Genomic DNA, 26,237 nt, shown 5'->3' with positions numbered 1-26,237 from the left:
CTTCATTTCTTCTCTAGGAAATGGGAATTTTAAAATATTATGGAGTTGGAGAAATAATGAATACTTCATATCTAGACTGTAGTATGCAATAGGTATTCAGTAAATGTAAATTTTTTCTCCCATGAGAAAGAGTCTTAGTGATAATAAAAAGGAGCAAAAGACTTTGCGCATAAGGATATAATCTGGAGGCTACCATAGTGTCCAACAATATGACACTATATATATGGCCATGTGTCACTTAGCAATGGGACACATTCTGAGAAATGCATTGTTAGGTGATTTTGTTGTTGTGCAAACACTATAGAGTGTACTTGTCAGAAACTAAGACAGCTATATCACTAGGCAATATACTTTTATAGACCACCATCATATGTGTGATCCATTGTTGAATAAAAAGTTGTTAGCTGTCACATGACTCTCTCTCTACATATATGTAAATAAGATGTTGATTCTGTTTCTTTTGGAAACCCTAGTACAGTATCCAATAATTGGATGGTTTAGCAGACATGACAAAATATTATACAGCCACCAAAATATTTATAAAAACAATATGAAATGGAAAGTATTTAATATCATATATTAATGTGATATAATATATTAATATTATAATATTAATTAATAGAGCCAAACACACAATAGTATATGCACACTGATTATAACTTTATAAAGTATAGGCAAGGATTAGGAAATGAAATACAAAAATCAGAAATTGTTAGATGCAGATTATGTACTGCTGTGGTCTATTGCCTTCCAATTTAAAAACAAAATAAATCCAACAAAAAGAAAAGCAATCCCAAGTGCCAAAAGTAGCAGCTGTTGTCAGCAAGATCAAGCAATAACCTTAACATGTCTTAAAAGTGAAAAGGACAGTTCCTTTCGACCACACCAGCATGAGCAGAGTGGGCCCTATCAGAAACATCACTTTGTTGTTGTGCTAAAAGTGGTAACGTATCTTTTGGACACAATCTGAATGGGAAAAAAAACTTGGCTTTAAGAGATATACCACATGCTGACTGTTGTGATTTAAATATGATTTGAGTGTGTCCCCAAAGGATTCATGTGTTGAAATTCAATGCCCATGGTGAAGTATGAATAGGTTAAAAACTTAATCCAGCTATAGCGTTTAGAAGTGAGGCCCTTAGAGGTTATGAGAATTAGTTAAGGTCATCAGAATGGAGCCCCCATGATTGAAGCCTTGGTGGCTTTATAAGGAGAGACCAGAGGACACATGTACACCTCCACACACATGCATGCATGCACATAAACACATGCTCTCCCTATCTCTTCCCTATGAGGCCCTGCCCTGCCTTGGTACTCTGCCATCAAGAGGGCTATTACCAGCTGTGAGCCCTTGGACCTTCAGAATTGTAAACCAAATAAAACCTTCCTTTATAAAGTTATCCAGTCTCAGGTATCTCATTATAGTAAGGAAAAATAGACTACTACACTGGTCAACCTATTTCATTCTGTAATTTCGGTAAGATCTCATGGTTCATTGATTCAAAGGTGACTTTCCCAGTGAAGTGAGAAAGCTTCATTTAGAGGCTTTTGCCCTTGCTCAGCTGGTGTTGAGCAATGTGCAGAATTTCTTTGATTAGAATAAAGTAGTGCTATAGCACTTAACTTCCAAGGAGATTGTTTCATAAAATATTGATTTTTTTGTACAAAAAGGAGATAGTTCATGAATAGAAAAATGGAAGCATAAGCAAAAATTCTTTAATTCTCTCAGTTCATGAGTATGAAAATTAATGAGTCCAGCTTACAAACCGGGGCTGACATCTAAATCTACTGGGAGACAGGCAGAGCTAGGAAATTATTCTTTCTCAGTGTTACAACACCAGAACAGATCTGCCAGAAGGAGATTAACCTGGTTGGTATGGACTTTTCCTGTAGGCTGTGAAGGCAAAGGTGTGGTCTCTGTTCCAAATTACCAATTTTTTTTTTTGACCTGTGTATCTCCCAACATTTAAGTGGGCCTTTTTACAAAATAAGACCCATCTTCCTGTGCTGTTGCTGACCAGTACAGTGCCACTAGCTATTGCTGAAAGACAGCAGCAATGTCACATCACCTAAGGTGATATTGAAGTACTATGTCCTGATGGCATTTCTGCCCTGAGCTCTAATCCCCAGTTTACTTCTAATCCATCATCATTATTTACCTGACTACAGGTAGGTTGCTACCCTGAGGTTGGAATAGTCTGTTGTGGTAGGAGAACAGTGGCCTCAGAATCCAGAAGCATGATTATGTTCTAATTAACATTTCATCACTAACTGAGCTATCTTGAACAAGTTCATGAATTAATCTCGATGTTCTCTCCTTTGACTGTGGATAAGGAATGTTGACAAATACTATGAAGATCAAATGAGAAAATGCAGGTGAAAGTGCTTTAAAACCAAGTGCAATACCAAAATGAAATATTGTTTCTCACTCGCTAGGGTTGCTATAATAAAAAAGACAGAAAATAACAAGCATTGGACAAGAACGTAGAAAAATCGGAGCCCTCATATGTGGTACCACTGTTTTTCAGTACAGTGTGACAGTTCTTCAAAGGTTAAACATAACATGACTCCTAGATACATGCCAAACAGAAATGAAAACATAGCTACACAAAAATGTATACATGAATGTTTATATGCCAGCATTGTTCATAATAGTACAAAAGTGGAAACTACTCAAGTGTTCATCAACTGAAGAGTGGATGAATAAAATATTGTATTACCCAAATAGAATATTATTCAACAACTGAAGGTTATAAATGCTCTTATATGGTACAACATACGTGAACCTTGAAGACATTATGCTTAGTGAAAGAAGCCAGTCACAAAAGTACCCTGTTGTGATTCCATTTATAAAAAATATCCAGAATAGGCAAAATTCATGAAGCTAAAAAGTAGATTGATGGTTGTTAAAGGAGAACTGGGCAAAGAAATGGATGCTAACTACTAATAGTTTCAGGTTTTCTTTTTGGAATGATGCTGTACTAACTTTTTCAGTATATTCTATGAACATATGTAAATATCATTGAATTTTACTCTTTAAGTGGGTAAATAGTATGGTATATGAGCTTTATCTCGATAAAGCTGTTCTGGAAAAAAAGAGTAAGTGCAATTCAAAGGCTATTATTAATAACACTATTTTCTGTGAATAGCCACACAGAGCTGAATTCCAGAACCAATTAATTCAGGACTCAATAAACTTATTACCAATATCTTAGAAATTCAGGATCCAACCAGGGATGTCTCACAGTCTATTGGCCAGGCCACAGTTGTCATTGCCTACATGTCCATGAATGTCAGAAGCACTGTGTTTGAATTTGGAAACTGAGTGTTGATTGTTTAGAAAAAAATCCCAGAAGGAAACAGAGTAGTGACGCACATCTGTAATCCAGCACCTTGGAGGCTGAGGCAGGAGGATGGAGAGTTCAAGGCCAGCTTGGGTTACATAGGGGGTTCCAGGCCAACCTATACTACAAAACGAGACCTGGTCTGAAAAAACCAAAAAATCACAGAAACAAGAATGAGGCAGTGTTTTAATCCCTGAGAAATAGATGTTTGTGGGAAGGAGAGAAGAGAGAATGATACATCATCCCATGTTTGGCAGTATCCTTGAAGCAGGAATCAAAAATAGACAAGCAAAGAGCACAGCCCCAAGAGCACTGAGGACTTGTAGTTTCTCTTACGAAGTGCTCTATCACCAAGGCCTTTGTGGCACAAAGGATGGCATTGAGTGAATAAGCAGCAACATGGACTCTGAGTCAAACAAGTGATTCAGAAGGCTGAGACTCAGAATGTGAAGGCAAATTAGGAATTTTTTAATCAGTTTATTTAATCAGATTTTTTATGTATGCAAAAGAGTAGCAAATGTTTCCAAAACATAAAGCTAAAAGAGCAGTTTCAAAAAGGATAAAACAAAAATTTTAAGTAATAAGAAAGCATCATCTCATAGTTTAATTGGCAACATTTTTTCTTTCTTTGTGCTGTGTAATAAAATGTGGCATCATCAATGGTATTACATTTAATAATGCAGACAGATTCTGACTCACAACAGTTCAACTTAAAATTTTTGACTTTATCTTGGTTGTGAAAGTAATATAAATTCAGTAGAAAGTGTACTTCAGATTTTGAATGTTGATCTTTTCCCATGCCAAGGGCATGTGCTATGATGCTCTCTCAACATGCTGGGCAGCAGCAGTGAGTCCCAGCTCCAGTCAGCCCACAATCGCCAGGGGAAACAACCAAAATCATACAGCGTCAAGTATCCAATAAATCAGATGAGTTATTTGGCACTTTGTTATAAAATAGGCTTTGTGTTAGGTGACTTTGCCCAGTGACAGGCTAATGTGGTATTCTGAGCATATTTAAGGTAGGCTAGGCTAAGCTATGATGTTCAACAGCTTGAGTATATTAAATGGATTTTTTACTTAACATATTTTCAACTTACAGTAGGTTTATTGAATGTAACCCCATTGTAAGTCAAGGAGCATCTGTGTTTGATACTTTTTATTTAGTAAAAATCGTTCATGAAGGTGACAGGAACTGCTTTCTAAGTTGAATGTGACACTCTTTTCTAAGTTGAATTGGCATTTCTAGCTGCTTTATTGAAGAATGTTACGGCATAATCCTTACTACTCAAGCACTGAAATTAGTTGACACTTGGTCTAAGACTTTCCGGAGTCATTATGTGAGAGTAAGAGTTTCGTGCTATTTACTGACCCTTCCTCTGCACCGGGCACTGGGCTAAATGCTTTCCTTGCATTTTTTTCTGGCCACCTAACACCAATCATATATACACATATATATTGTTCTATTTCCGCTTTTCAGAAGAGGGGACTGAGGTTACAGTATATTGAAATAACTCTTCAGGAGTCCTTCAGCAACTAAGTGACAGAGCTGAGACTTGAATCTACTTAGCTCCAGAGGCTCTTGGCCACTGGACTAGAACACCTCTATAGCTCATCTAATCAAGTTTTAAAATCACACATGATTGGGGCTGGGGATTTAGCTCAGTGGTTCTGCTGCCTGCCTCGCAAGTGCAAGGTCCAGAGTTCGATCCCTGGTACAAAAAAAAAAAAAAATTACACATGATTAATCAAATTCTAAGGGAAATTGAAAAAGAAAGATCAATACACAGAAGCTAAAGAAGAGTTGTGGACTTCTGGGCTTTCTCTCACTGCACTAAACGTCAGCTCAGCCAGTCTGCATTTTCCAAATTGCAAGAGGGAAATGAGTGTGGTTCCAGGTTCCAGGTTCCAGCTTTGGCCTTCTGTAAATTCTGCCAATGAGGTATAAAACTAATTACATACATTTCTGCCCTTCACTTTTATTCTCCCAGCATTCTGGTTTTCTTTTGAATGCTGAGATACCCATGGAGAGAGGTAGAAAGGATTTGAGCTATGGAACCAAAATAAGGATAACCTATAACAAAATTCCAAATCCCAGTGTCAGAGCTCCCAAAGATTGGCAAACATTGAAATTACCTAAGGAGCTTTCCCCAGACCTGCCCAATAAGAACTGCCAAGGGGTTGGTCAAGTACCAGATTTACAATGGCTCTCAAAATAGGCTTCCTGGACCAGCAGCTTCAATGTCACCCAAGAATGTGTTTGCATGCAAATTCTCAGGTCTCACCCCAGATGTCCTGGTCACAAATTCTGGGGGTAGGCCCCAGTAATCTGGGCTTTACTGAGCCCTCCACTAGGTTCTGAAACCTGTGGAAGTTTGAAGACAGCTGAATTAAAACAACAATTTAGAATCTGAAGGTTATTGCTCCTTTTGGGAAGTAATCACAGCTCTACTTCAAATTCAATAAAAAGATATTTGTTTTTATATTTTATATACATGGACAGAATTTGAGCATTTACATATTTAAAAGCAGTGGGCGGTATGATGGCACACACCTGTAGTCCCAGCACTTGGGAGGCTGAAGCAGGAGGATTGCCACAAATTCAACAGCCTGGGCTTCATAGTGAGTTCAAACCAGCCTGAACCACATAGTGAGACCCTGTCTCAAAACAAACAAACAAAAAAACAGCACAAGTATCCTAGCCTAAAATTCTAATTCTGTTCTACTCTCCTTCTTAACATGGACAAATAATATTTTTCCTTAAAAAAATGTGTCAGTCCTATATTTTCTGCATTAAATTGTAAAACATTAGATGACAATGCCACATCCCATTTTTGAAAAATATCCACTGCAGTAATGCACAAACAGATATATAGTATAGGTGAAACTATTCTAGAAAACTCCTTGGGACATTAATTTTGCTTTATAGATATTTCATTAAAATTATTGTTAAAAATCTTGTTTTAATTTATCAACTCTAGTAAAAAAAATTAGTTAAAAAGTTCCAACAACCAATAAGAGAAGAGGGAAAACACCTTTATAGTTCCTGAATGCTTTTAATCAATTCTGTTTCTGAAATTTTTCTTTTCTTGTTAACATTTTGACTCAATACTTAGTCTGGAGAGAGGAGAAATTTATTTAGGCAAGCATTTCTCAAATGATGTTCCAGCAAGATGTGAAAAGTTGTTTTTCAAAAATTCCATCGTAAATACATTTGGGGAATTCTATATTAAAAAAACTAAATGGGTAGATTCACTCCATAGCTTCTTTGAGATTTCAATATGGTAATATATAATGTATACCTTCAGGGTGGTATGTACTCCACAGAATTTTCTCAGCTTTTTTGTTTTTTTAAGTTTTGAAAACCAACAAAGTATTGTTTCTAAGGACTTTCTGCATTGACATGGAAATAGATTTTTTATATAGAATCCTTTGTGATGGTAATGTATTCAAAGAAATTTTACCTGTAAATTCTTTTGATGATTGATTACCTTAGTTTGTAAAATATCTCCACTAGCTGGATTCTGGTGTCTTAAAACGAAAATGTAACTCTTGGGTACATGAAATGTGTGTCCTATAACAATGTCTTTTTAGCAACTTAATAAATATAAAATGAGCATGACAGATTTTTTTTTAATTAAAATCTTTGTTAAATTTTTTTTCAATGTTAATAATAGGCAGAGAAGACCAGTTGACATTATAGCTTTACTGGTGATAAGATAAAGTCATTTCAATTATTAATGTTTTCTTAGTGAATATTTATTGAATGTAATATTAAATTGTATTTTGCTCAATGAGGACACTAAAAAGAGCTACATATTAGTTTTCTGTTGCTATGACAAAAGTGATCACACACACACAATAGGTTTCAGACAAGACCCACTGCTTAGCACCTAGCTCTGGAGGGCAGAATCTCAGCTTGGCAGAGCGAGGTTCTCTGCTCAGAGTGTCGCCAAGCTGATGTAAGATGTTGGCGAAACATCTCAAATCCACTTCTAAGCTTACTCACATGACACCGGCAGAATGTACCTCTCCATGGCTACTGATGTCCTGTTTCCTCACTGATTGTCTGTAGGGCATTGCTATCCAATCTTGAACACAGCTTACAAGTCCTTTCCCTACACCTTCCAGCCAGCAAGGGCAAGTCTTACTCATCTTGTGCTTTCAATCTCTGATTCTCCTTCTGCCTTCAGCTGCAGAAAACTCAACTTGTTTGTTTGTTTGTTTGTTTTAACTTTTAACATGCATAAAGATTGTACCTACTGATGGGGTACCATGTGATGCTTCAATACACATATGCTTTGTGTAATGTTCAAATAAAGTTAAACACATCTTTCTCCTCAAACATTTATCATTTCTTTATGGTGAAAACATTAAAATGCCTTTCTCCTAGATTTTTTTTTTTTGTTACTGGGGATCGAACTCAGGACCTTGCACCTTCGAGGCAGCCAGCCGAACCACTGAAGTAAATCCCTGGCCCCCTCCTAGCTTTTTGAAATATGTATAATATTATGGTTCTCTATAGTGACCTACTGCTACTCCAACAGGACATCAGAACTTCTTACAACCATGTCACTGTAACTTAGTACCCAATGATCAACCTCTCCCTCTCCCTTCCTCCCATCTCCTCTCCTCAACCTTTGGTAACCACCATTCAACTCTCAACTTCGATGAGACTCAGCCTGTTTTAGTGTAGGTTGCCGGAGACTTCTCAGCGGAGGTGACATTTGAGCTAGATATGAAAATAAAGCATCCTCCAGAAGTGGAGGTTGGGAGGGATGACGAGAAAGTCAGATATGGGCAAAGGTGAGGGTGGAAACATGTGGTCTACTTAGAGGAATGCTGGTGTTTCCTGATGTGCTATACCACTGTGAGATCTAAGAGGTGGTGTGGAATGATAAGAAACAAGGCTATCCGGGTGTGGTGGCACACACCTGTAATCCCGGCACTTAGGAGGCTGACACAGGAGGATCACCATGAGTTCAAGGCCAGACTGGTCTACATAGTGAGTTGAAGGCCAGCCTGAACTACATAGGAAGACCCTGTCTCTAAAAACAAAAATCAAACAAACAAACAAACAAAAGAAATGAGACTAGAGAAGCAGCCAGAAGTCCAATCATACAAGGTTTTGCATAACATAATGGTCACTCTGAATTTATCCTACCTGTAGGGAACCCACTGTTTTATTTTAAGCAGGAGAATAATATGGTAACAGTTGTATCCCCACCACCACACACACACAAATCATATACACTAAGCAACATCCCCAGGCCTTTTTATTTTTAGGCCAGGCCTTGCTAAGTTGCCCAGGCTGTCCTGGTGTAATCCTCCTGCCTCAGCCTCTGAAGATAATTTTAGTGGTAGCATGGAAGATGCATTTGGGAAGAACAAATGTAGAACTGGAAGGTCACTTAGAAAACTATCCGCTCCAGCCCAACATGGCAAAGCACAAGCAGCCCAGCCGAAGATCCCCGACACCTGGCAGGAGCTGGTGGAAACACTGACAAACTTGGAGAGACAGATGTATGCTTTGAAGAAAGCTACTTAGAAGACACTCAAATGTATGGCAATATTATTTATGGCTGGGGTCAGTATTTGACCAACAGAAAAAACTCCTATAGCAAAAAAAAAAACAAAATTGAAGAAACTGAAAGTTTAAGGAAGCTGAGCGGCTTTTCAGTAAATCTTCAGTTACATCAGCAGCTGCAGTAAGTGCATTGGCAGGAGTTCAGGACCAGCTCATTAAAAAAAAGGGAACCAGGAGATGGGATGGAAAGTGATACTCTCTGGACTTCCACAATCAGGAAAATGAGCCCAGTCCGGAGGACCCTGAGGATCTGGATGGATCTGTGCATGGAGGGAAACCTTGGAAGACTGCTTCTTCCACTTCCTCAGGGAGTCATCATAGCAGCCATAAAAAACGAAAGAATGAAAACTGGCCCAGGTATGTATATTAGGTTAGGCTTGGAAGTTTTCTGTTTGTTTTTTTTAAACAGAAAAACGTGAGGGAGGATTGATCTTAAATTAAACCAAAAAACCGCAAGCTATTAGAAGACTCATTAATACAGAAGCTTTCAGGCTATAGAGTCCTGCTTCCCTTTTCCGACCTCACACAGATAAACATCCCTCATCTAAGTGCGTGGCTGCCCACCTCTGCTCTCCAGACCCAGTGCCTGTGACTCTGAGTAGTTTGTTCTAAATGTGGTGACAAGTCACTTCTGTAAGACATTGCATCATTTGCTTTGTGTCATTCTTAGAAGCAGAGCTGCAGGGAGGCCATGGTGTGGTGATAGTGCTGGCACATTCCTTTTTGTTCATTTCTCCCTTAGAATGAATGTTTCCCCCAAACTGGCCAGCAACAGCTACATCTGTGATGCCCATCGAGTTGCATTCTCTGGTTTGGTGCTATGCTTAACGTAGACCACAAGTCCCATTCCTGATGTAGGCTGTAAATATCTGGCATTTCTCTTATTTTATTTTGTGTTTTATTATTTTCCTATTGTTGTTTTTACCATCTTATTTTCTTTCTGGGACTTTTTGTAATGCCTTTGTATAGCTCATCCCTTCCTGCTGACATATCTGATAATCTGTTTCATGCAGTTGCCAATACTGAAAATAATGTGGTTTACTATAAGTAAAATGGGAAACTCAGCTCTGTGGTTTTTTGCCGGGGTAGGTAAAGAGTGTTTATTTAATAATTACCTATCTTAAACCTCTTTGATTTGAAAGCAGTTTCATGTTCAAGGGCCAGGAGAAGCAGAAAACCATAAGTTTAAATCAGTCCTCTAAAATAGATATTTTTATTCTTTTGTACAAATAAAATTCATAGGTTTCAACCTCTAAAGAAAAAAGGAAAATTATCACCACCATCCCGATGAGAGATACCCAGGGCCAGAGGTGAGAGGCAGACAAATATGAAAGAACAATAGAGAGATTAAATTTGGTGACTAATTAGAAGTAGGATGTAAACAGGAAAGAGGATTTAGACGAGATCGGGCGCATTCAGGGTGGTATGGCCATAGACGGGAAAGAGGATTTAGGAGGACCCCTGCGTGTCATTTAGCTTGTTGTTTGGATAATGGTACATTAACTAAGGGGATTTAAGATGGAAAAGAAAATTCATTATTAGCCAAATTAAGGTTGAGTTTTCAGTGTCACATCTAGGCATGGACAATCAGAAATTGGACACAGGGAAAAAATAAGAACCAAGATGCATTATGTAAAGGTACAATTCCCAGTGAGAAATGTAATTGTGTTGTATACCTACAATGTACCAATAAAAGAATTTAATATAAAATAAAAAAAAAAAAAGAAATTGGACACAGGGTGCTGGGGATTTAGCTCAGTGGTTCCACAGCCTGCCTTGCAAGCTCAAGGACCCGAGTTCTATCCCTGGTACCCCCCTCTCCCAAAAAAAAGAAAACAGAAAGAAATTGGACACAGGGACCTGGAGCTCAGAGGTGAGGTCTGGCCTAGAAAGGCAGGTTTCTAGAAACTCGTGGAATAAATTCAGTGCTTTTTAAATTCAAGTTCCTATTACCCGATGCTAGGCCCTGGGAATATAGGTGGGAACATAATGCTCCTGACCCCAGGAAGATAAAAGCTCACATACATCTGTGCCAGTGTTGCAACACTGGTTGAGCACATGTGACCACACAAGAGCAGTCAGATGAGGTAGCTTCTTGAAGCAGATGTTTCTGGGGAGGTAGGAATAAAATCAGGAGGGAATGGTGGAAGAGATCTGCTATAGAGAAGTAGAAAGTGATTGGAGAGCCAAAAATTGGGGTGAGTGGAGAGGAAATGGAATCCAGATAAGACAGTGTGGTATCTGGAGATTCGGTTTCACAGTGGTGTGGTCCACCTTGACTGATGGAGAGGAGCAGCCTAGAGGGGAGCAGGTTGCTCACTGACAAACTTCCCCAGGGCACACCATCCTTGGTTGGTTGGCCATGGTCCTGGGCCTGTTCCTTAGGCTCAGAACTTGACTTACATCATTTGTACCTGTCATTATTATTGCTGGAGTGCTTCCCCTCAGTCAACCAGTCAACCACCCCAATACTGATTGGTCACACTTAGGCACAGATGAAGGCTAAGGCCTCCACCTGTAGGGCAGCCAGCCTGGGCAGCCTGCCTACCCCAGGCAGGACTCACTCCTTGGGAAAGCAGATGGCTCCAAGATTGCTCTGCAGTCACAAACTAGTGAAGGAAATTGTTAGGTGGTTTTAGCATTCTCTGGTGTCAGAGCCTGAACTGTCCCCTTCATTCAAAACATTCTGATTGAACTCACAGGTGGTGGTCATTCACTTTGAGCTCCTTGGATTCCCTTCTCTAACTCTTCTAGTTCCATAAGCCAGGTTCAAGGTTTATTTCTGCTCCCTAAATAACAAGCACTTTTGAATCCCACTTTACTGAAGTCACACCCAAGTTTTGAATGATGTTTTAGGTGTCCCAAGATCTCCAGCTGCTCATTTACAGGGTTGGCAATCTCTTGATTTATTCCTGCAGATTACATCCATTGTGTGTAGGCTTAACTCTGCAAATCTAGAGTGACAGATTTAGATCTTAAAGGGCAGCCTGCATCACTTCCTATAAAGACGAGTCAGAGAGGGTAGACCAGGAGGGTAAAATTAGATTGAAAAGTCCTTGAAAATCTGGCCAAAACATTTGTGCCTGACCAGTGAGTACTGTGGAGTCCCCAGAGGTATGGGTTTGGGATAGGAGGATGGTTTGATGATATCAGTATTTGGGGGCAATTTAATTTGTGGCTGAGCATAAGCTGCATAAGAATAAGAAGACAAAGTCCAAGGGCCCAATTAAGAAGCCAAGGTGATGGAGTTGGGTGAGACATGCAAGGCGAGCTCAAATGGTGACAAAATGCAGAAAAGAAATGCCATGTTTAAAAGATATTTACAAAGAGAAACAATGATACTTGGTGATTGATGGGCTATACCAGGTAACAAAATGGAAGATGTTAATACTTTTTTAAATTACACAATTGTTATGGGATATGTTTCAGGTATTTCAATTGAGCTATACTTGGTTAGGTGTATGGATTTTTTTCTTTAACCTTTTTTAGCGCCTATTAGTTATACAGAACAATGTGTTTCATTTGGCATATTGGTACATGCATATAATAGTGTACGGGTTTTGTTTATGTTTGTTCTGCAGTGTTGGAATGGAACCCAGGATCTCATGCAGGCTAGGGTAAGTGCTTTACCTTTGGGCTACCACATCTGAGCCCTAGACATGTGTTTATGAGCACACACACATACACAATATATATATATATATGCAGCTTTAATGATTCCATGTGGTGAATAGTGGAGCCCAGCACTTTCATCCAGGCTCTCTTTGAACATTTACTACAATCAGCAACTAAAAATTCCAATCTTTCAGCTAATCTAGACTCTTAAATTTCTTAAAAAGGAAAAGCTTTAAAGAATAAAGAATATTATTCAGAGAGAAGCTCAGGATAGTGGAGGGGAGGGGTTGGGTAGTGTCTTAGTTACTTTTCTCATTGCTGAGATAAAATACCTGATACCCAAAGTTAAAGGAGGAAAGATTTATTGTAGCTCACATTTTATAGAGGTTTCAATTCATAGTTGATTGGCTCCAAAACAGGGTGGCATGGCAGAGGGGCATCGCAGAGGAGAAACAGTTCATGGCAGACAGAAGACAGCAAAAGCAGCAAGTGACTCAGTGACTCTTTTTCTGCCCCTTATATTCTATCCCTTAGGGTGGGTAGCACTCACATCCAGGGAGGGCCTTCCAATTATCCACTTCCAGAACTTTGCCAAACCAATCAGTGGACTAATTTAGTAATCATACACCCTTAATCCCAGCATCACACACTCTAGGCCCATGACTGCATGACTTTGGGCTTTGGGAGGACATCTGGCTACAAGCCATAACAGGTAGGATGGAGGAGAGTTATCTGTCAGTCAATAAGCTTCTATTATTTAAATTTATTAACTGATACATAAAAATTTGTACATATTAGTAGAATAACATGGTGTTTAAATGATGTACATTGTACATTTTCTTTTGTTTTGCTTCTTTTTTTTTTTGGTACCAGGGATCGAACTCGGTCCTTGTGCTTGTGCAGCAGGGGGCGAAACCACTGAGCTAAATCCCCGGCCCAATTTCATTTTGTTTTTTGTGGTGCTAGGCATGAAACCCAAGACCACATGCTAGGCATGCACTCTACCCCTGAGCTACACCTCCAGATGCTACATTGCATAATTTTAATGTCATTTAAATCAAGTCAAATAATATCTATCTCCTCAAACATTTATCATTTCATTATAGTAAAAACTTTCAAAATCCTTTCTTCTAGCTTTTTAAAATATGCAGTATATCGTTGCTATCGGCAGTCACCCTACTGTGCAACAACACACAGACCTTCTTGCTCCTCTCTATCTGTAACCTAGTTCCCACTGATCACCCTCTCCCCATCCCTCCCTCCCTTCTGTCTTCCCTGGCCTCTGGAAACCACTGTTCTACTCTCAAGTTCTATGAGATCAACTTCTTTATATTCCACATGGAAGTGAGATCAGGTCTTTCTGTACCTGGCTTACTTCACTTAGAATAATGATTTTCATGGGGCTGCAAATGACACGATTTCTTTCTCTTTCTTTCCTTTCGTTTGCAGTACTGGGGGTTGAAATTGAATCCAGGGCCTTCGTAAAATATTTTGCCCTCTTTAAGTATTTATTTTGAAGGCAGAGCATGGTGGCACACATCTGTAGTACCAGCACTCAAGAGACTGAGGCAGGAGGATCGCTGTGAGTTCAAGGCCAGCCTGGGCTACATAGAGTTCAAGACCAGCCTGAACTATACAGCGAGACCCTGTCTCAAAACAAACACAAACAAATAAAAATTTATTTATTTATTTATTTATTTATTTATTTATTTATTTATTTATTTTGAGACAGGATCTCATTAAGATACTATATTGCCCAGGCTGGGGTCCAGTTTAGTTCTAGGATTATAGGCATGCACCACCATGCCTGGCCAGGATTTCATTTTTTTATGGTTAGTAAGCATTGTTAAGTACTTTTACTTCTTACCTAAGATCACTCAAGGTGCTGTGGAGACTACAAAAGCTGAATATCTGCTCCCTTTCAATGAGGAACTTCAAGCCTTCTTGGTAGCCAGATCTTACTTTAAGGAATAATCAGAAGCAGTCTGCAGATGTAGCACTTGCTTAACATGCACAAGGCTTTGAGTTCAATCTCCAACACAGAAAAACAAACCAGAAGCAGAAACAGCATGGATGGTTATATGACTGAGTCATTAAGCCTATGTGTGAGGACCAGTAGAGTTCCATACAACTGAGTGCTGGGCCTCTGAAAGTCATGGCAGACAGAAATCAAGAATGTTGGGAGAACGGAGAAAAAAAAAAAAGAAAAGAAATCATAGTTTGAAAAAAATAGGCACATTGGAGCTGGTAATGTTTAGTAACATATTCCAGTGGAGTTATTATCCTTTCTTTCTTTTTTTTTTTTTTTGGTACCTGGGATCAAACTCGGGTCCTTGCGCTTTCAAGGGAGGCAGCAGAACCACTGAGCTAAATCCCCGGCCCGAGCCTTTCTTTTTTTCCCAGAGGCTTATTCTTTGCAAAATACTTTCATGTATATTAATCTCATTTTAGCCTTGACACAATCCAGCAAGGGAGGTAAGGTAGGGATCAAAAAAGGGGAAAGGATTTGAGAGAGATTTATGATGTAGGACTTTATGACCAATTAATCTTCTGGTTGAGGGTTGAGGTTGACTACTTCAGCTCATCCATTCAATTATGAAATCGCTCATACAACAAATACTTGCTGAGGTCTGTTATGGGTCCTGTCTGCACACAGGTCCTAGACTTGCAGATTCCTGGCTGGGCTACCAGGGAGAAGACATTGCCCTTGCCCAAGGGAAGAGGTAGGAAGAAGAGTATGTGGTGCAGGTGTTGTTCGTGTTTCAGGTGGTTCGGCCTCTACCCTGGGGATTTGGGCTATGCATGGGACACCCAGGGGAAATTGACAAGCAGGCAATTTACAGAAAAGTTAGGTTTCTTAGGACAAGAGTCTAAGACATGAAATAGACTATTGTTAGACTATAGGTAAGAGTTAAAACTGAGACTAAGAGTACTAGGTGTGCTGGTGTGTGCCTGTGATCCCAGCTACTGGGAGGCTGAGGCAGGAGGAATGCAAGTTCCAGCCCAGCCTGGGCAACTTAATGACTTAGCAAGATCTAGTCTCAAAACAAAACAAAAAAATTTTTAAAGGGTTGGAGATGTAAATTAAGGGTTGGGTAGGGATTGGAACCCTCAGTAGTAGAGCTGTTGCCTACCATGTGCAAGACCCTGTGTTTGATTGCGAATATCGCAAAAAAGAAATAAAATAAATCAATTAATTTTTTAAAAACCAACAGAAAGTGGATTAGATGAACTCCAAAGATCTTGGTTAAGATATATAATGATTCAGAACTTCAGTGGCTTTCTGTGGGAAATGAAGAAGACAGTATTTTCATCTTGAAACTATCTTAGATTCATTGACTGTAAGCAGGCGGGCCTTGAGCACAGCTCTGTATTATACACACTGGAAATATATTTCATCACCATAGCATCTGCATTCTGTCTCACCTATCATTTTAGTACATTACTCAAAGAAGACCAACATTTTGCACTCGTATTCTTCCATTATCTCATCATCTTCACATTCCCAGACAGGTCAAAAGTTAACCATGAACGGCTCTTGATATCTAGCGTTTGAATGAAAACTAAGAACATTAGTTTAATTCATAAATATGTTTTAGATGTGAAGGGCATATCTGATCAGGAACTGGGGTAAGAAGGTAATTATGCAGGGCAGAAGGGTTGCTCTACCATGGAGCATGGTTTCAGAAGGCACAACTAATGAATGACTAAGGGTTGATGTGAATTCCAGCACTCTGAGAGGTTGAGGCAGGACAATCATAAGTTGAAGCTCAGCCTGAGCAATAGCAGGAGAAAAACCTGTCTCAAAATAAAGATGTAGCTCAGTTTGAAGGCTCCTGGTTCAATTCCAGTGACCCCCCCCCAGCAAAAAAAGGATTAATGTGAAAGTATATTTTCATACATACATTCTGACTGTTGAAAAGTGAAGGAGGGGCCGGGGATTTAGCTCAGTGGCACTGCACCTGCCTGGCAAGTGCAAGGTCCTGAGATCTCTCCCGGGTACCAAAAACAACAACAAAAAATGTCAGTGTTGAAAAGTGAAGGGGAGGGGAAATTTAGAAAAGTTAGACCGAAAAACTCTAGTTATGATTAGGAAATCCCCTAACTGTCAAAATGAAAGACAAGGGGAAAGCCAGGATACTTTTAGAAAAATATTCAAAACTAAATTGGAGGAGCCTGAATTTAGAAACTCTGTTGTAGTGTAGTACAAATATGAAATCGTACAAAGAGGTATTTTCAAAGTCTGCTTTTTTTTCATTTCCAATTCTATGGTGTAAAAATGACATTCTTAGATTAATCATTTTTGGAGGGTGATATTACTATATCTCCATGAGTTAGAACCTGCCTGGCAGTAGCAAGGAGCACATTTGCACTCAGTTTTAACTGTTTGACTGATATGGAAGTGGCACTCAGCACCATGGCCAGCCACTCCATCTTATACTTCAATGAGGGCAGGCAGAGCTATGCCTTCTGTGCAAGCAAGTGAAATGGAGTAAGAGAAGGTTCCCTGGTACTAGAGACTGACTTACTCTACTATTAGCAAAACAAGGTGAGGCAGTTTCTTGAACTTTTATTTATTTAGGTGGTTTTTGAAGCAAGTTCTTATTATGTAGCCCAGGCTGGCCTCAAACTCACCATCCTCCTGCTTCAACCTCCCAAGGGCTGGGATTTCAGGCATGTGCTGTTGTGCCCAACTCTTAAAGTTTTGATTCTTGAGGTCTCAAAAATTCAAACTGCAGTGCCAGTGTTCTTCAGACCACAAGAATGGGTGTGAAGGGCTGGGGATTTAGCTCAGTGGTACCATGCCTGGCTCGAAAGTCTAAGGTCCTGAGTTCAATCCCCAGTACCAGAAAAAAAAAAAAATGGGTGTGAAGACTTAGTTTATTTTTGATGTTCCAATGACAAAGCCAAAACGAACCAGATGCTTTGTTACTTCATTCAGTCATTCATCAAACATTTGTTGAGACATTAATATGTGTCAGACATTGTGCTGATTGCTGAGGATGGGGATGGAGTGACAGTCTTAGCTCCTAGGAATCTTCCAGACTAGTGGAGAAGACATTATTGGCTTCCTGGTGCCACCTCTGAATGCACATGCAGAGTGCTGGGGGATTAGGGTTAGGGTCAGGGCGTCACACAGGCTGTGACACTGAAAAGAGTGTGTGAGTGTAGAGGCTTGAACCTCAGACATCGTAGAAGCTAGCCAAGTGCTCTACCCCCAAGTTACATCCCTAGCTCTTTTCCCTCCCTCTTTAATTTTTTTATTTTGAGACAGGACCTTACTAAATTGTCCAAGCTGCCCTCCAACTTGTGATTCTCTTGCCTCAGCCTCCCAAATAGCTAGGGTGAGAGGCTGGAGGGACTGAAGCCTGAAGAAGTGGCCAAGTAGATTTGGAGTTGAAATCCTCCGGAGGACTCAGCAGAGGGAAAGTCCGATGGTAGCAGAAGTGGGGAAGTGGTTCTCTCGCCTTGGAGGAGAGAACTGGAGCTTCAGGAGCGCCTGGAGCTTTAGCTGTCGTGTGAGGAGAAAGCCCCGAAGACCAATGCAGTCAGCACTCTGCGCTCGTGGCTTTTGGGGGAGCCTGCTCCCCACACTGAGTTACTTTGACAACAAGGACGAGGACAAGGACAAGGACGGACGGTGTGAACACTGCTTTCTTGCAAACATTTCCTGGCCACCTTCTGAGGTTACGCCCCGAGAGGGTGGCGAGAGAAACCAGCCCAGCCTCTGCCCGGGCCGCATCTGGGCAGGAGACTCTGGAGCCCGAGGAGCACCTGATGCACAGGGTGGGAGACGGTCCAGGAAGGCTTCCCAAAGAAGGCAGGGCTCTGAGGAGCGCCGGGTTGGTAGCGGCAAGGGGCTGAGCAGCGGCGGAGGCTGACACTGCACAGGAGACCTGGCCGGCGAGAGGCGCCAGGGTCCCCAGGGCCCGGCAAGGTGCAGGTGGGCGGCAACACATCGAGGGTGAGATTGGAACGAAGAACTGGGGGAGGGTATAACTGCAGACTGATACAGAAGGCTCGGTGGTAGACAAGGGCTCAGTGGACACTTCAGTCAATCAGAGTACAGATGCGCCACATAATAATAGCAAGGAAGCAGTGGCCCGTAAACTAATCACGAAGCTGCGAAATTCCTGCCACCTCACATTTTCACTGCACCTTCCTACGTTGGGTTGGTATAGTTACAGAAGTATCGGGGCCTGGGATTTAGCTCAGAGGTTCCGCCGCCTGCCTTGCAAGTCCAAGGTTCCGAGTTCGATACCAGGTACCAAAAAAAAAAAAAAAAGTATTCCCCATCATGTCACGGTTGCCTAAGGACTCGGGGCACAGTGTTGTAGCCTGAGAGCGATGGGCTGCTCTGCGATGCTGGCACAGGGATGCAACAGCCGGGAGACCCGGCTTGGCAAGCTCCTTGCCTCCTTGCCCTCCACAGCCCCGGAAACTGTGCCTTCCTAAAGGCCTGCAGCCAAGATGCAGCCCCCGCCGCCTGCAGACCTTCCTCCCCTCGGGGCCCAGCTCTACCTACCCGGCCAGGTGCTGGCGCCTGAGAAGGGCAGGAGGCCTGCGAGCCCCCTCCGCTTGGCCTTTTCCTAATTCAGACCGGGGTTGCTCTGTCCCTTCCTCAGCCAATGGGGTCTGTTTCCTCCTCTAGTCAGCCTCCTTCGTGTCCTTAGATGAAGAAAAACCTGGGCTCTCAGAGGCAGGTCTGAGGAACAGCAGCTGTTCTCACCGAGTGACCACTGAGGAGGCCTTGTTCAGGAGGCAGAAGAAGCGAGGAAAACAGAACCAGAGGGTGGGTACATGGGGTTTCACTGTACTCCTCTCTCTGTTTTTATGTATGCTTGTAATTTTCCATAACACAAAGTTGAAAAACAAAACAGTTGGTATTTTAAGCTGGTTGTAGCTCACTAGTAAAGGTCTTGTCTATTGCGTGCAAGGTGCTGGGTTAAACCCCAACATCACACAAAAAAGGGGTATTTTGGAAAAACTGAATTTACAATAATACAACTTTCCTATTGAATTTGATAATCATATATATTATTCAACAAGAATCAAAGCACAGATTGTTCTATATGAACAGTGATTGTTTGGATGGCTCCTCCCCTTCCTACCTCCAGCTCCAGTTGAACAGTGTTATCTGGTATTTCTCCTCCCTGGTTTTAATCAGAATTTCCCTACGACTTCACTTTTGTTTTTGTTTTTGTTTTGGGGGGATACCAGGGATCGAACTCAGGACCCTGCGCCTGCAAGGCAAGCGGCAGAACCACTGAGCCAAACCCCAGGCCCTACAACTTCACTTTTGTCTGAGCACACTTTGTGAAAGGAACCCTTTATTTCTATTGTTCACTCCCAAGGGTAACTCTCAGTGTGATGAATTTGCTATTCAAGCCTAACCCACACCTACCTCAAGTCTAAGCTTTTCTTTCCAGCCCAGCTCTAACTTTGATGTGATCAGGACTTACTGGTTGTCATACTTGTTTTTAAATTACCACCTTGGGCATCTCTGCATTATCATCGTTATTTTTTTTTTTTATCTAGCTGTTTCATAGGTCCCCATGTTTTGAAAAGAAATGAAGATCACTAGCCCTGAAAAGATGCTTGATAAAGTTAAGCATGAGAAACAAATTTTAGATATAAAAGATTATCTTGGTTTGAGATCACATAGTGATTGAGAAGCTTGAAAACAAAGCAATTTTAAATTCACAAGATAAGATACCAACTGAGTAGCAGATGTTTGGGGTGGAGCCATTGTCCCAGGGTGGGGTGGGACAGTCCACATTCAGCCTGTCCTTCACCTCCAGGCCAGCCTGCTCCTTTCCACCCTGCACTCCTAATGGTTTCAATTTATCTTCTAAATAAAACTCATTTTAAAGAAAATGTAAAATCATTCCTGATTTGACTTACCTACCTCCCAACTTGTATCTCAAGATTTTCTTTTCCTGCTAACCTTTTTTGACTCCCCTCAGTCATTTTGGGGTCCCACAGCACTAGCGGAGACACTGCCCCTATTTTCGTTTGCCCTGCCACAACTTCTCTGATCTCTGACACAGAGTGCTGTATCTTCAAAGTATTTCTGCTTCCCACCCAGGAGGTTCCCCGCTAAAATGCCTGCCGGGATCAGTTCCCCTGAAGAATTGTAATAGTTCCGAATTGTTTAAGTTTTTTTTCTTTATACATTTTAGTGTGTGCTTACTAGGAGTCACTGCTACACTAAACACTTGGCCTAGGTTGTCTCATTTCCACTCAGCCTAAATATTTATCCATTAATGTTTACTCCCTCTCCTTCATCCCCTCACATCTCATCCAGTCAGGGCAGAGTGCAGAAGCTTCTCACTTAAAGCTCAGCTCTGCCTCTCTTTAATTTGTTCTTTTTGTTTGGTTGGTTGGCTTTTGTTTGTTTGTTTGTTTGTTTGAGACAGGGTCTTGCTATTCGTTCAGGCTGGGCCTTGAACTTACTCTGTAGCCCAGGCTGGCCTGGAATTCAGGGCAATCCTCCTGCCTCAGCCTCCCAAGTGCTGGAATTACAGGCATGCACCACCACACCTGCCTTTAAATTATTCTTTTAGTGGACAAATTACCTAAACTCTGTACTGTGTTCTCCACATCTGTAAAATGGATCTGATCACAGTAAATGCTTCATGGAGGTATGAGGACTTCAGGAGGAACCACATACTGTAGTAAGCATCCAGAAGTTTCTGACACATAGTAAAGGTTATGTACCTGTTAGCTCCTAATGTTATTTCAAAATACTAAAAAATGCTGTGTGTGTGTGTGTGTGTGTTTTCACAGTTGACTTTGTACTTTTAAGACTCTTTGTAAGTTAACTATAGTAACTTTTTGCCCTCTAAAATCACAGGATTACCATAAACTATGTAATTACTGTGCTTTAGCACACTTTATCTAAGAAATCTGACAAGGAATATATTCTTTTTAGATAATAATCACAAATATTCTTGTGCTGACAAGGTGAGAACATCATCAAGGTTTAGTACTAACCTAAAAATGAAAATTTTCATATATAATAGTAATAATCTAGATGAGTGGAATATTAATGTATATTGTATATTGATTTATAATTTTATTTTATTTTACTTTTGGTACCAGGGATCAAACTCGGGACCTTGATGCTTGCAAGGCAGGCGGTGGAACCACTTGAGCTAAATCCCTGGCCCAATATTTATTTTGTTTTTTTGACACAAAGTCTCATTATGTAGCTCAGGCTGGCCTTGAATTCACTATGTAGGGCAGGCTAGCCTTAAACTCATAGTGATCCACCTGACCCAGCCTCACAAGTGCTGAGATTAAAAGCATGTGCCACCAGCCTGGCAATTTATAATTTTAAACTCTACTTGCCTAAATTATATTGTTTGCACAGCCCTGCAAATATACTAAAAATATATATAATTGCATACTTTATGCAAGTGAATTTGATGATAAATACACATACATATACTCTGTACCTTATACTCAATAAAGTTGTTTTAAAAATCCTATACAAGGGTTGAACGTGGTGGCACACACCTGTAATCCCAGCATTCAGCAGGCTGCAAGTTCAAGGCCAGCCTGAACTATATAATGAGACCCTGTGTTAGTTACTTTTCTCTCATTGCTGAAACAAAATACATGACACCTAAAATTAGAGGGGAAGGGGTTTATTTAGCTCACAGGTCATAGAGGTTTCAGTCCATAATCAGCTGGCTCCAAGGCAGTGATGGCAAACAGGCATCGCAGAGGAGAAACAACATGGTATCCACAAGGTAGCAAAGGTAACAAGGGAGCTTAACAGCGTCTTTCTGCTCCTTTTATCTTACTCAGACTACTGGGATTAGGGCAGTGCCAAACCAGCCACTCATGTGCAGTGGTTTAGTAATCACACGCCCTTAACCCCAGCATCACACACTAGATTCACCCACCTGCGACTGCATGAGGCTCTGGGGGGACTTCCAGACCCAAACCACAGCAGACCCTGTTTCAAAAAACAAAACAAAAGAAAACAAAACAAAAATCCTATATGATGGTGGCAAAGCTATGCCATGCATGCCACAGTGGGCTGTTTATGTCACTGAAAGCTCTAAAAGGTTCGCCATCACTGCTATATAAAGTAATCTGTGTGAATGTGCAGAAAAGTTCTAAAGGAAAATCCACAAAATTACTAACAGGAATATTGTAAGGAGAGAGCTGAGATAGAGAAGTGGACCCTAAGAATATTTTTGATTTTTTAAATTCTATGTGCTTCTATATCTGAATGTTTTATAATGAGCATATATATATATAGCTATACTATATTTTTATCTGTTTTGTTACTCATGTAATCCCAGCACCTAGATTGGTGCCTACATATACCAGAGGCTCAACACAAACATCAAATAAGTAAATAAATAATGTTTTATGAGGTATATTTTATTTTATTTTTATAAAGTATATTTTAAATGAAAAAAATGAAATACACAATAACTTGTTGGTCTCTATGTGACCAACTCAAACCTAATTTTTAAACTCCATTTTGAAGACAGACTTATGGAAGTGTTACCTGTCAACTATTTAAGAGCTATTCTTGGACTACTCTGAATGGGTTCTGGCTTTAAAAATCCAAGCTTTGAATTTGATTTTTGGCTTCAAAATTTGGCTATGATAGGAGTTTTCCTAGTATATCTTTTAATCAAGCTGTCATAAAGTATGCACAATAATTTATCTTTCTTATATAAGAAAACGAGATGTTTATAACTGAGGCACTAAACAGTTTTTTTACTTATATGTGATGTCAATTACCTAGCTGAAGTTTTTTGGAGATAATAGTGGAAATAAGTATATTGGTAAATGCAATAGAGGTTAAAATCTCTAAACTGCCACCCCATTTATTTGTTGCATGCATATTAAGCTAAATACTTGTTGATGCATATCTGAAACACTGGAATGGTATTATGTGTATTAGTGGTTAAATATGGTTACGTCATGTGATCATTATTTATAATACCTGACATTTTCTCTTGCTATATGCTGAAATAGAAGTTGTTTGGGGCCGGGGATTTAGCTCAGTGGTTCCAGCGCTTGCCTTGCAAACTCAAGGTCCCAAGTTTGATCCCCAGTACCAAAAAAAAAAAAAATTGTTTGCCATTGTTTAATGTGCTGATAAATATATAAAATCTTAACTTGATTTCAGTCTTCTTTCTTCTAAAACAGGAGTTCTTTATCTTTTGGAGACCATGAAGCCCTTAAGGATCTGATGAAAACAACAAACCTCTGACTCAGTAAAAGGTACACAACCTTTGAGGATGGTTCCAACCCTCAAGCTAAGGACTCTTCTTCTAAAACACTTAAATTCAGAGATAGATCCAAATTTATATATTTACATTAACAGCATATAATGTGATTAAGTCTCTGAGCCTTCATATTGGTGGTAACTTTCACATTTAATCTGTGCTCTTCAAGGTTTCCAATTCCTTTATTAGATGTCATAGTCAACTTGCTTCTCCAGGTATGAGATATTCAAAGGGTTCTAAGATGATTGCCAGATGATTTTCAGATTTACTTTAACCAAATATCAGTGGCTGGGGACAGAGTCAAAAATAACTGGGGAGGAGCAATTTTGAGACAGGGTCTGGCTATGTAGTTCAGGCTGGCCTTGAACTCATTGCCTAGGCTTTGCCTTGGACTCAAAGCAGTCCTCCTGCCTCAGCCTCCCAAGTTCTGGGATTATAGGCATCCGCCACTGCCTGGGCCTAATTTTATTTTTTAAATGAAATCAGTTTTCTAAATTATTCAGACAAAGTCATTACATAATTATTTGCAGATGATATAACTAACAGATTGACGTTTCAAGGTTCCTTTTTGGTCTTAGTATCCTAAAAAGTCCAAGAGTAGCAACTGTGATTTTTAAAGAAGGTGGGAGCCTATGATTAATGAAGGGTTATTTCTCATACATTGTGCTCCTGTGAAAACAAGAAAAGGTATTGTGGCTTCTAACGTGGTTTGGGGAATGCTTGTGAGAATGGAAAGATCAGTTTGGGTCAGACTTCGAGGCTGCCTGAAAGACAACAATACAGAGAAAAAGTCAGTTTTAAATGAGAAAAAAAGGAGAGTGGGGAAGGCACCAAATTAAGGATTGGTAAGATCTGCAAAAGTGAAAACTGATGAGCAAGAGATTTTCTGGTGAAGAACCACTCAACGTGGAGATCAGCAACTCAGTGGGACCATTTCTGACCAGAGCACACATCACTCAGTTACAATTAGTGGGGAAAGGAGCAGGTTGGGGTGATTCTGACTTAATCTTCAAGGCAAAGAATTTGCTGATTCTCTTTCCTTGATTTGTGGGATGGATGCAGGACAAGAATCATTGCAATCATATCCTATTCTGTGTTAGTCAGCTTTCTGCTACTATGACAAATACCTGAGATGATCCACTTACAAAGAGAAAGGGGTTATTTGGCTCATGGTGTCACATGTTTCAATCCATGGTCAGTGGGCCCCCTTGGCCTATGCTGAGGCAGCACATCATGGGAGGAGCATGGAATAGAACCAGACCACTCACCTCTTGGCCAGGAAGCAAGAGAGGAGCGTAGTGGGGTTCCACAACTCCCTTCAAGGACACATCCCCAGTGACCTGAAGACTCCCCACCAGGCCCCACCTCATAAAGGTTTCTCCTCCTCCAACATTGCTACCCTGAGGAGCAAGCCCTATCATATGGACCTTTGGGGAACACTTAGGATCCAAATTGTAACGTTCTCTATAACTAACTTGGGTGGGGACTCAAGGGTAGAAATATAAGGAGATAGAGTGAGTGATGGAGGCCTTGCACACCTAGCAATCCCCAGCAACACTCCCTCGCCCGGCCCATCCCATTCCTGCTAGATCCCAACAGGATAAGGACAAGTATATGACAGGATAAATAGCAAAAGAAGACCATCAAATTTGTCTAACGAAAGTCCTAACTGACCTTAGTAGAATACATTTTGGAATATTTTTCATTTTAATGAAAACAGGTGGTAGATTCAAAAATGGAATCAATGTGAAATAATCATTTGAAATGCTCAGCTGTGAGTAAAAGAGATGAATAGATCGGTGCCATGGTATTGAACAAACAGGTCCTCCACATTAGAGAGTCCTAGTTATACTGAAAAAGACCAAGAAGAAAGGGCTGGTGAAAAGAGACGGGATAATTTTGAAAAAAGAAGAGATGAATGAGACTAAAGATCTCTATTTACAATTGAAGGGAAGAAAGACTGAGCTGGGGAGGGAATGGCTTTCCCACATACAATCATTAAATTTAACTCAATTGTTTCTTTTGCAGTTCTGGGGATTGGACTAGGGCCCCACTGATGGGCAAGTGCTCTACCACTGAGCTATACCCTAGCCCAAATTTCTAAAAAAGGAATGGAAGCAATACCATGTGTGAGCCTCTGAGACTGACAAAAATATACTGGGAGGGATCAAGGGGCATTGCTGTAATGGAAGGAATGTCTGGGAGGAGTGATAGTCATTCTGAAGACAGAGGAAGGTAGGAAGGCATGGAGGGAGGAAGGAAGCACGGAAGAAAGAAAAGGGTGGGGGAAAGAAGCCTCAAATCATGCTCAGTTGAGTCTATTCTCTTAAATGACTCCAAGTTTCAAGGAAGTTAGCCTGGAAAAGCAATCCTTGTCCTTACCAACTGAATATATTATATTTTACTTTGAAAGTCCATCCACAAGGATGCAAC

General features: G+C 40.5%; 2 protein-coding genes across 4 annotated transcripts in view; one reads left to right on the top strand and one right to left on the bottom strand.

The window, feature by feature from the left end:
• The window catches only part of LOC147821679 (uncharacterized), a 130,597-nt gene extending 106,798 nt beyond the window's left edge, over positions 1 to 23,799 (top strand). The window contains exons 3-5 of the mRNA XM_087199526.1: positions 12,510 to 12,545; positions 19,196 to 19,336; positions 23,725 to 23,799. Of these exons, the coding sequence (XP_087055652.1) occupies positions 12,510 to 12,545; positions 19,196 to 19,336; positions 23,725 to 23,751 (204 nt within the window). The 3' untranslated portion in view covers positions 23,752 to 23,799. The remainder of the gene's footprint in view (positions 1 to 12,509; positions 12,546 to 19,195; positions 19,337 to 23,724) is intronic.
• LOC147821678 (uncharacterized) overlaps positions 1 to 26,237 on the bottom strand; it is a 96,713-nt gene that overhangs the window by 7,171 nt on the left and 63,305 nt on the right. The window lies entirely within an intron of this gene.

Source organism: Heterocephalus glaber, unplaced genomic scaffold (genome assembly GCF_053883595.1).
Source record: "Heterocephalus glaber isolate CG9 unplaced genomic scaffold, H.glaber_assembly_v1.0 deba00001720, whole genome shotgun sequence".
Classification (NCBI taxonomy): domain Eukaryota; kingdom Metazoa; phylum Chordata; class Mammalia; order Rodentia; family Bathyergidae; genus Heterocephalus; species Heterocephalus glaber.
The sequence above is the reverse complement of the archived record's forward strand: the minus strand, read 5'-3'. Positions and strand labels throughout refer to the sequence as shown.